Source organism: Oncorhynchus kisutch, linkage group LG29 (assembly GCF_002021735.2).
Source record: "Oncorhynchus kisutch isolate 150728-3 linkage group LG29, Okis_V2, whole genome shotgun sequence".
NCBI classification, from domain to species: Eukaryota; Metazoa; Chordata; class Actinopteri; order Salmoniformes; family Salmonidae; genus Oncorhynchus; species Oncorhynchus kisutch.
The window spans coordinates 28,523,678-28,535,622 of NC_034202.2; the positions used below are offsets into that span (position 1 = coordinate 28,523,678).

At 44.7% G+C, this 11,945-nt stretch overlaps 1 protein-coding gene across 1 annotated transcript; it reads right to left on the bottom strand.

Moving 5' to 3' along the window:
* Positions 1 to 6,127: 6,127 nt before the first annotated feature.
* LOC109874395 (P17/29C-like protein DDB_G0287399) lies at positions 6,128 to 11,721 on the bottom strand. Its single transcript, XM_031808791.1, has 4 exons — positions 11,559 to 11,721; positions 10,888 to 11,002; positions 8,642 to 9,078; positions 6,128 to 8,335 (listed from the first exon to the last, which is right to left on the bottom strand). The coding sequence occupies exon 4, from the start codon at positions 8,032 to 8,034 to the stop codon at positions 6,784 to 6,786; it is 1,251 nt and encodes a 416-aa protein (XP_031664651.1). The 5' UTR covers positions 8,035 to 8,335; positions 8,642 to 9,078; positions 10,888 to 11,002; positions 11,559 to 11,721; the 3' UTR covers positions 6,128 to 6,783.
* Between the last annotated feature and the right edge of the window lie 224 nt (positions 11,722 to 11,945).

Genomic DNA, 11,945 nt, shown 5'->3' on the forward strand with positions numbered 1-11,945 from the left:
CCAAATCTAACTGCCTGTAGCTCAGGACCTGAAGCAAGGATATGCATATTCTTGATACCATTTGAAAGGAAACCCTTGGAAGTTTGTGAAAACGTGAACTTAACGTAGGAGAATATAACACATTAGATCTGGTAAAATATGTTTTTTGTTCCATCATCTTTGAAATGCAAGCAGTGTATGTGCAAAGTTTTAGACTGATCCAATGAACCATTGCATTTCTGTTAAAAATGTCATATCAAGTCTGCCCAAATGTGCCTAATTGGTTTATTGATACATTTTCAAGTTCATAACTGTGAACTCTCCTCAAACAATAGCATGGTATTCTTTCACTGTAATAGCTACTGTAAATTGGACAGTGCAGTTCGATTAACAGTAATTTAAGCTTTCTGCCCATATCAAATGCGTCTGTGTCCTGGGAAATGTTCTTGTTACTTACATCCTCATGCTAATCACATTAAGCTACATTAGCTCAACTGTCCGGGACACACACACACACACACACAACGACCGATCTTGTAGAGGTTAAGACGTTTGTATTAAGAGCTAGACAAAATCTCCCATGATTCCATTTATAGTGAGCGTTTTACTGATACATACCTGTATGCCTTTCTCAAAAGCTGGAAGGTCAGAACAGACATCTCAGCAGGTAGAGTGCCATGCAGCTGAAAGTGTCAGAGAACAGGCAGAATAATTAGTAACCTGGATTAATCAGGAAAACAAGCATTTGAATGAAGAAATGCTGTCCTATCAGCACACATACCCAGTTCCTGATGGTCTGCCCCGGATCGTCACAGGACCCAGTAAGGGTCACGTTCATATCAACCTCAAAATATATGTCTGTAATGAAAGACAGTTTACGCCTCATGTCCACCAGATGCATCAACTCGTTGCATTCCGGTGGTAGTCATTCATTGTCAATGGAGCAGCTCTACATTGGGGGTGCAGCACTAGGCTGCAGTGTGTTCTGTGTACCACACGAGTTCAATATTTTCAACTCTTGTTTTGCTTTATCGTGTTGTGGTACAAATGGAAGTACAGACACACAGACTCCAACGAGCTAGCTTTTAGCTAGTTGAAAAGCGAAGCACATGTGCATCAAGTACGGAAAAGGTATATACATCTGGTGGACGGGAGACATTTTAAAACAACTATATTTCAAGTCAAAAGTCCTATCACATGCAGTAATTAGTTTGGTTGTGGATGGAAGAAGAGATGGACTGGATCCTTTCCTGAAACAGATGAGGAACACACTAACCTGAGAGTTTGCCACCAGTCGTGACACTAAGGTCTGTGGTTGTGTCAGAGGAGGCTTCAGTGACTATGTCAACGGGAGGAATGTGTGTGGCTTGGGGGAAGTCCTCTGTGGAAAAAGACAATCACTCTCCTCATAGACCTGTATTGGTTCTCCTCATCACAGTGGAACCATAGAACATTTACGCCACACGTCTAGATCATCTATAAGACCAAGAGTTTGTCCTCCTGACCAGGAAAAACTCAGGGCCCTAATCACTGAGCAACTTCCTCTTTAGTCGTTATTTTCTCTTCAGAGGTGGGATTTCTTTTGAAATGCTCTGTGTCTCACCTACAGCGTTCACTTGGATGCTGTTGGGGTCAGCCATTAGTGTGAGATATCCAGAGTTCTGATGGGTGCTCAGCAAAAAAGAGACCTGTTTCTGCACTGTACTGACATCAGAGCTGGGGATCACGTTGAGGTGGACCAGACAGTCAAAGCTGTGTGGTGATACAACAATGATTAAACAACAACAAGCACAAGTCCTTTTAGTCCCAAACCTATAGCTTCAATCAGCTCCTGGAAATGTGAGGTAGTGAGTATATTTCTTAGTAAATGTTTTGCCAATTGTAATAGTGTCATAGAGACCATTTTCAAAAAGTGAAACTTATGAATAACACCAGAATAAAGTATTTCTTACTTGTTAACATTGAATTCAGCCCGAAATGTTGATTTGTCCTGGGGAATTCAAATCGTAATACATGCTATCATCTGTGCTCAAAAAGGTGCACTGATCATTATCAGAATAAATGTCTACCTTTGTAATTGTTGTTACTGTATATTGTAGTATCATCATTCCATCGAGCTCAACACTTACCTGGACCTCTTCCTCGTATGTCTCACCAACACTGTCAACCGTGTGATATGTCCTGCAGTAGAGATTACACATGAGAAGAAGAGATGATATACTTGTATTGCATAAATAAATCCATGATATACCTGTAATAAATGTGTAATTGGGTCTTTTCTTACCCGGTTGACACAGACACAGAGACTCTGTACAAATAATATTTGTTGGATGGTAATATTTGTCTGAGCTGCAAGTAGATAAAGGTAATGGATCCATCAAAATAGAGAACATTACATGTGGAGAGTAATACTGGAATTATTCTAAACACTGAGCAACAGGAAGTGAAATGTGACCCAGTAGCTTACCCATTGATGTGCAAGGTCTCTGGCTTTGTATTTATCTGTACTGTTTCCATCGTAGCAGATGATGGCAATCTTGACTTTAACTTCATACAGAGACCAGGCTGACAGAAATGATGAAAATGATGTAATTGATCAGAAGCAATGTATAAGATACAAAACATAGCTTTGGTGTTTAGACCATTTACCTTCTGATTTGTGACTACTTATCATCTACACATCTACCGAATGCACTGCAGAAGGACCATCTCTAACGACCTGAAAGTCACTGCAGAGAGCTTTGAGTTTGATGTTTAACACATGTTTAATGATGTACCGTGGGTTTGCACAATTGGATACGAGATCAATATTTGAACTTGGGTTCAGATACATAACAGGAACAGCAGAGGACACCGGAGAAATACAAAATGGCTGCTCATAGCTGACACCAATCAGTTTTTCCATAGAGAATTACATTAAAAATAAATGTACAGACAATCAAAATCTATATAAAATATAAATGGTCTCCTGTCTCACCACACTGTAGACGGGAGTCTGGGACTGGAGGACACCTCAGGGTAAGCCAGTCGATAGAATCCCAGCGCACCTCATCCCCCTCTGTGCAGCTCAGGTCAGACACCTGTTCAGGGGTGCGTGCATGTCCCCACATGCGGAACAGAGACAGACTCCCATTGAAGTTGGTACCGTTCTTCACATGCATCTCCCCTTGAACTACGTAGTGTGAGACGCCCAGCGTGAGCGTCCCGTGCGCAGCAAGCCTGCAGCAGGAGGGGGACAGGGGGGATCCCTTAGCATGGGCTGTAACATCCACACTGGTCCCATTGACGTAGAGGGCTGGCTGGTGAGACGCCCCAGACCAGGTTATACAGATGTAGGTCCAGTGGCCCAGGGGGAGGTGGAGGGGGGCTGACCACCTCATCCCAAACAGCCAGGTGTGGACCAGGCCCTGCTGACCCGCCAGGCCCAGCTCAGCCTGCAGCCCGTCAGGGTGGCGGTACATGAAGGCTGTCCAGGCCGGCGTACTGATGTGCTGCTGGAGGTGGACACACACACTGAGCTCCTCCAGGGTAGGGATGGAGAGGTCGGGACTCAGCTGCCAGTAGCTGCAATCCCCTGTAAAGTCAGCCATCTTCCCCCACAAGCTCACGCTGGAACACTCTGGTGTACATAGGGCACATGGACCACCGTCAGCAGGCACTTTTCATTTTGTCAATCGTTGTTGGTCGTACTTATCTTCCATATCTCCATTCATATCTTCACTCTCTTCCAGATACAGTATTTCTCCCCGAAAATTGGCAGCATATGGCTTGTTATTGATCAGTTGTGTGTGTAATTGAGTGTGAGTGCAGTGCAGTGCTGTGGCCAGCTGTTTACCTGGGTCCTGGGGAGAGGCACAGCTTAGTAGAGACACACTGAGAAGGAGATGGAGGAGTTTCTTACAAACGTTCATCACAGCTCTGAAATAAACATCAGTAACAGTAAGACCTACACTCAAGCTTCTACTCTGGTGTTTTATATACATCTTTCAAATGTAATATTTGAAGATCTTATTTTGTAGGGCAAAATGTTCTTCTGTGTAAAGCCTATCAATCATTGTACATGCTTTACATTTGGACAAACACTTTCCAAAGGACAGTTTTCTAAGCTGCTATTAACCAGCACAATACAATATCTGAGAGAATATAGCAACTCTATTGCACTTTGTTATGTGTTCGCATATTGACTTGGTTATCATTGTTCCCACTGCCAAAGCCTTTAAGGTTGTTCCATATGATTTCAATCCCTTTCTGACTGCACCACTTTTCATTTGAAATAAACCTTCCATACATGTTCGCCCACGGTAGAAGTGGTCAGAAAGTGACAAAACATTCAGAGATGCTCAATGTTGACCCATTTTGCATAACCCACCCTCCCTACCATGGGACAACCATGTCTTCATCACTGGAAAAGATAAATCATTTTAAAAAGCTTACAAACACTTGTCAAACTGTTTAATTTATTTGAAATTTTTTTCAAGAAATGTTCAAATAGTTTGACCACAATTCAAATGATATCAAACTCCACCATTAATATTTTTCAGTGATAAAGACATGGCTGTCTCATTGTAGGGTGGGGAATGCAAAATGGCTATTCAGGTCTAAAAAGTAACTTTCTGACCACTTCTACCATGGGACAACATGTATGGAAGGATTCGTTCAAATCAAAAGGGATTGAAATCATATGAAATGACCCTTCATTGTCCAGTGTGTAACTCAACATGAGACTGGCCATATTTACAGTAATGAACATCTAGAATAATCTACAGCAGAATTAGACAACCATAAAATATTAAAATTTATGACATGAGAGATGAGAGATGAGAGATGAGAGATGACATTATGATTACAATGACATTGAGTTGGAAATGGATATGCTAAACAGAGAACTGAGTTCGACATATATTTTATATCATATGAAGCATCCCCCCCCCAAAAAAAAAGTGTAAACCGATGTCTTGGATTCAACTAACATTTTTGTTTAATCACAAATAAATGTACAAATACTGAAGAACTTGGTCAACATCATTAAAGTGAAGTTAAAGTATAATTTTTAAAAGTCTATGATATAAATGGTCAATTGACTTACCAAATAATTAGGTGCCTGCAACAGGCAGATGATCCTGGTATATAGTCACTTAATGGATGGTGCTATTAACCATTGTATCTATTCCTAAATAGATGGGTGAGACCTGTAGTGTTTTGGAGTCAGTGAGACCTATAGTGTTCTGGAGTCAGTGAGACCTGTAGTGTTCTGGAGTCAGTGAGACCTATAGTGTTCTGGAGTCAGTGAGACCTGTAGTGTTCTGGAGTCAGTGAGACCTATAGTGTTCTGGAGTCAGTGAGACCTGTAGTGTTCTGGAGTCAGTGAGACCTATAGTGTTCTGGAGTCAGTGAGACCTGTAGTGTTCTAGTGTCAGTGAGACCTGTAGTGTTCTGGTGTCAGTGAGACCTATAGTGTTCTGGAGTCAGTGAGACCTGTAGTGTTCTAGTGTCAGTGAGACCTGTAGTGTTCTGGTGTCAGTGAGACCTGTAGTGTTCTAGTGTCAGTGAGACCTATAGTGTTCTGGAGTCAGTGAGACCTGTAGTGTTCTAGTGTCAGTGAGACCTGTAGTGTTCTGGTGTCAGTGAGACCTGTAGTGTTCTAGTGTCAGTGAGACCTGTAGTGTTCTGGTGTCAGTGAGACCTGTAGTGTTCTAGTGTCAGTGAGACCTGTAGTGTTCTGGTGTCAGTGAGACCTGTAGTGTTCTAGTGTCAGTGAGACCTGAATTCGTCTACACACACCTTGAAACCCCATATATGACTGTGGCTCCACCCCCTCACTTCTTACCTCTGTTTTACATGGTGTGCCAGTGAATCCGCCTGTAGGCTGTATGTAAGATCTCTTCCCAGATTACTGCTCTTTCCAATCTTGAAATTAATGCATGTTCATTACATTTTCAATCTCTTAGTTTTGATGTCATACACACTGTAAAGTGAAATGTCTGTTACTGGATTGATTAGGCAGCTGTCCATGGTGCTGATGATGAGCATCTGAATCTCATGTTGTTTTATATGAAAATAAAATAGTATATACTGTGCCCAATATATGACAATGCCATTTAATTACAACTATCATGATGACAAAAGAAAAGCAGAGTCCTCCGCAATGTTTTGTGGAAATAATATATTATTTTATTCTTGATAACAAACCCACAAATGCCATACCCGTCACAATAGCTATTATGAGTAATCGCTATGGGACATCATCTTTCCCTTTAAGACCTTTGAATGGACAGTTACAGTTGTGATGTACCCCAGGGTTGAAATGTCTCCTATTGAATATGACCCCAATCTTAACAAAGACAGTTGAATACCCGACTGAATCAACTGATTCTAACCCAGATGTTTGTATCCCACACTATCGCTGTAAAATTAAATGTAAAACAATTACTTTCAGCATTACAACCTGACACACTGGCATAGTAGGCCCACTGTGTCACGTTCCTCATAACTAGGAGACCAAGGCGCAGCGTGATAAGAATACATTCTTCTTTATTTACACGAAGAACACTAAACAAACTAACAAAACAACAAGACAACGATAAACAGCTGCCCCTGATTGGGAACCAATCTAGGCAACCATAGACATATAAACCCCTAGACATACAAAACCCCCTAGACAATACAAAAATTACACAAACCACCTAACCAAAATAATAAAGAAAACAAAGATAACTAAGGTCAGGGCGTGACAGTACCTCCCCCCCAAAGGTGCGGACTCCCGGCCGCAAACCTAAACCTATATGGGAGGGTCTGGGTGGGCATCTAACCTCGTGGCGGCTCTGGTTCTGGACACCGCCCCTCTTCTTTACACTGAGTCCTCGCCGTAGGCCCCGGGCTGGGGACCCTCGCTGCGTGGATCATCGGCGGATGTTCTAGACTGGGGACCGTCGCTGGAGGTTCCAGACTGGGGCCCGTCGCTGGAGGGCTGGAGACCCTCGCTGCGTGGATCATCGCAGGATGTTCTGGACTGGGGACCGTCCCTGGAGATCCCGGACTGGGGACCGTCGCTGGAGGTTCCAGACTGGGGCCCGTCGCTGGAGGTTCCAGACTGGGGCCCGTCGCTGGAGGTTCCAGACGGGGACCGTCGCTGGAGGTTCCAGACTGGGGACCGTCGCTGGAGGTTCCAGACTGGGGCTCGTCCCTGGAGGTTCCGGACTGGGGCCCGTGGCTGGAGGTTCCGGACTGGGGCCCGTCGCTGGAGGTTCCGGACTGGGGCCCGTCGCTGGAGATTCCGGACTGGGTCCCGTCGCTGGAGGTTCCGGACTGGGTCCCGTCGCTGGAGGTTCCGGACTGGGGCCCTTCGCTGGAGGTTCCGGACTGGGGCCCGTCGCTGGAGGTTCCGGACTGGGGCCCGTCGCTGGAGGTTCCGGACTGGGGCCCGTCGCTGGAGGTTCCGGACTGAGGACCGTCGCTGGCGGTACCGGACTGGGGCCCGTCGCTGGAGGTTCCGGACTGGGGCCCGTCGCTGGAGGTTCCGGACTGGGGCCCGTCGCTGGAGGTTCCGGACTGGGGCCCGTCGCTGGAGGTTCCGGAATGGGGCCCGTTGCTGGAGGTTCCGGACGGGGGCCCGTCGCTGGAGGTTCCGGACTGGGGCCCGTCGCTGGCGGTACCGGACTGGGGCCCGTCGCTGGCGGTACCGGACTGGGGTCCGTCGCTGGAGGTTCCGGACTGGGGCCCGTCGCTGGCGGTACCGGACGGTGGCCCGTCACTGGCGGTACCGGACTGGGGTCCGTCGCTGGAGGTTCCGGACTGGGGCCCGTCGCTGGCGGTACCGGTCTGTGGCCCGTCGCTGGCGGTACCGGACTGGGGTCCGTCGCTGGCGGTACCGGACTGTGAACTGTCGCCGGATGCTCTGGACTGGGTACTGTCGCCAGACACTAAGGACTGGGCATTGTCGCCGGACTGTAAACTGTCGCCGGATGCTCTGGACTGGGTACTGTCGCCAGACACTAAGGACTGGGCACTGTCGACGGACGCTCTGGACTGCTGAGGCGCACTGTAGGCCTGGTGCATGGTGCCGGCACTGGTGGTACCGGGCTGGGGACACACACCTCAGGACATGCACCTCGTAATATCACTGTTCCGCTTTCGCTGCCTCTAACTCCTACTTAGGACGGCGATACTCCCCCGGCTGTGTCCAGGGTCCTGCTCCATCTAATATCTCCTCCCAGGTCCATCTCCCCATTAAGCGCTGTTCCTCCTTTTCACGCTGCTTGGTCCTTGTTTGGTGGGTTATTCTGTCACGTTCGTCATAACGAGGAGACCAAGGCGCAGCGTGATAAGAATACATTCTTCTTTATTTACACGACGAAGACTAAACAAACAACAAAACGAACGTGAACCTATAAGACACGAGTGCTGACAGGCAACTACACATAGACAATAACCCACGAAATACCCAAGGAATATGGCGACCTAAATATGGTCCCCAATCAGAGTCAACGATAAACAGCTGCCTCTGATTGGGAACCAATCTAGGCAACCATAGACATATAAACACCTAGATATACAACAACCCCTAGACAATACAAAAACTACACAAACCACCTAACCAAAATAATAAAGAAAACAAAGATAACTAAGGTCAGGGCGTGGCACACGGTTTCTGTTCCAAGTTCACCTCAGAGCTTCTTGGCACATTCTGAGCAGAAGATATCCCTTGGATTGGCCACAATGCACTTGTTAGCCACGCTCAGGGAACACTTCTTGCAGTTGAAGCAGTACTCATGCCAGGAGCTGCCCTCGTAATTCACCACATTGGTGGCTTTGCCGAAACCAGAAGGACAGAGAATAAACAACAAACAATTACAAATGTGTACAATCGTTCAATAGTGAAATTTGTGTGTGTGTGCGTGTGTGTTTGTTTTGACCTGTAATGGGGTTCTGGCAGCCGCTGCCTTTCTTGGCTACAGTAGTCTTGTAGCAGTCCACACAGAAAGCCTTCTCCTCATGGGAGGTAAAGCGGGTCCCAGCTAGTGGCTTTTGACAGGAGCTGGAGACAAAACACTCCGAGTGCCATGGCTGCTCTTGGTAGTTCACTCCCCCTGTGGTGAGGGCCTAGATAGGGGGCAGGAGAGAGTCAAGTCAAATTTAGAGGGGAATCCTCATTAGGGCAGTGTGTTTTGCGCAACCATTTGATATGCCTGGATTTGAACTTTTATTTACAGTAAACAAAAATATAAACGCAACGTGTAAAGTGTTGGTCCCATGTTTCATGAACTGAAATAAAAAATCCCAGAAATGTTCCATCCACACAAAAAGGCTGTTTTCTCCAGCATCTTCACAAGGTCCTTTGCTCTTTGTTCTTTGATTGATTTGCACTTTTCGCACCAAAGTACGTTCATCTCTTGGAGACAAAACACATCTCCTTCCTGAGCGGTATGACGACTGCGTGTTCTCATGGTGTTTATACTTGTGTACTATTGTTTGTACAGATTAATGTGGTACCTTCAGGCGTTTGGAAATTGCTGCCAAGGATGAACCAGACTTCTGGAGGTCTACAATTTTTTTCTGAGGTCTTGGCTGATTTCTTTAGATTTTCTATGATGTCAAGCAAAGAGGCAGTGAGTTTGAAGGTAGGCCTTGAAATACATCCACAGGTACATCTCCAATTGACTCAATGATGTCAATTATCTGGTCAGAAGCTTCTAAAGCCATGACATCATTTTCTGGGATTTTCCAAGTTGTTTAAAGGCACAGTCAACTTAGTGTATGTAAACATCTGACCCACTGTCTGTAAACAATTGTTGGAAAAATTACTTGTGTCATGCACAAAGTAGATGTCCTAACTGACTTGCCAAAACTATAGTTTGTTAACAAGAAAGTTGTGGAGTGGTTGAAAAATGAGTTTTAATGACTCCAACCTATGTTTATGTAAACTTCTGACTCCAACTGTAATTGCAAAAGGGTTTTCTAATGACCAATTAGCCTTTTAAAATGATCAACTTGGATTAGCTAACACAACGTGCCATTGGAACACAGGAGTGATGGTTGCTGATAGTGGGCCTCTGAACGCCTATGTAGATATTACATAAAAAATCAGCCATTTCCAGCTACAATAGTCCTTTTGTCACGACTTCTGCCGAAGTTGGCTCCCCTGCCTGTTTGTTTTGTCTTATTAGTTTCACCTGTGTTCTGTTGTACGGCTTAATGAGCTTCCCTATTTTAAGTACGTGTACCCGCCCTTGTTTTGTGTGGGATTGTCTTTATGTTACGTGTGTGTGTTTTAGGTAGAGGTGGATATATTTTCGGAACTTGGCACCCTGTGTTGTTTTTGTCATTTTTGTGTGCCGTATTAATGAGCATTTTTCACAACTGGAACTCTCTGCGCCTGATTCCTTCACCCACCTAGTCCCTAGTGACACCTTTACAACATTAACAACGTCTACACTGTATTTCTGATCAATTTGATGTTATTTTAATGGGGGGAAAATTGCTCATCTTTCAACAACAAGGACCCCAAACTTTTGAACGGTAGTGTACATAAAATTATATTTGTGTTTGTAGATTAATGTCCTTCTGCCAGATTACCTTTATGAAGTTTCTGCGCTGAAGACCATTGCGCTACGTTTTTGCCCATTGAATAATATTCAAAAAGTCTAAAAAAGTTAAAAACTACAAGGCTACTTGCTGAGAAACAATGCATCACTTGCATACCGTAAACAGGATGTTATTTATAGGGCAGAACAACTGATTTCTAACCAACCACTTTGGTCCAATTGGTTTATTTAAAATGGACATCCATCAATTATATCAAAGGATTTTGATCCTGTTGAAAAAAGTCTCATCTTTACGTAACCTGATTAAAGCTGACACAGATCCTGGCAAACTTCTTCTCATGGCAAAGGTTACAGTAGATGTCCGTACCTTTGGTCAGGAAGCTTTGAGAGCGGATGTTGTTGTTTTTTACAGTGGAAACAGGTGAAGCAGTCCTCGTGCCGCAGTCCTCGTGCCTCGCCTTTATACTCCACATTCTCAGAGCCTTTAGTAAAGAAAAATATTCACATTAGTCTCAAGGAAGGTTTAAAGGGGCAATCTGCAATTAGTACGTCCATTTTGGGACTTTTAAATTGATTATGTATATCCATTGATTCTTGAAGAATAGAACTTATAAATGCCTCATGCCTCAGTCATGCCTCAGTCATTCCTCATCAGAACCCAAAATATAAGCTTGTTTTACTCAATTGGTTGTAAACATAATTGTAAACAAACACTGTATACCCTCAAAACATACATTTTATGGATGGTCCATCCTAAGTTATGTCTAATTTTAAAGTGGTTACATTTCTCCAGCTCCATCCATTAGCTCTTTACCAACACAGTGGCAGAGTGCCTCTTTGTTATTGTTTGAACAGTAGATTGCCCCTTTAATGGCACTTAACTGTAATTTATTAAGAAAGTGTTTACTAATTACATCTAAGTTCACATAATGGAGAGTGTCTATAAGATTAAGCGTACAGTGGGTTTAAATATCACTTGCTGAATTTCATGTTAACTCATATCAGTGACAGTGAGTCTTAGCCCATAGTGCCCCCTACCGGCTAGAATGGATTTGTAGCAGGTGTGACAACGAGGGGCATCCTCTCCTACACTTCCCACATATGATGCCGTCCTCCTTAGCACTGAAAGACTCCTTGACTAGCAACTTGTAGCACTTGTAGCAGCGAAAGCAGTCTGCGTGCCAATAGGGGCCCTTATGTTGCAGCTCCTAAAGGAAGGAAGGAAGGAAGGAAGGAAGGAAGGAAGGAAGGAAGGAAGGAAGGAAGGAAGGAAGGAAGGAAGGAAGGAAGGAAGGAAGGAAGGAAGGAAGGAAGGAAGGAAGGAAGGAAGGAAGGAAGGAAGGAAGGAAGGAAGGAAGGAAGGAAGGAAGGAAGGAAGGAAGGAAGGAAGGAAGGAAGGAGAGTAACAGTTTTCTTCCTCAGATG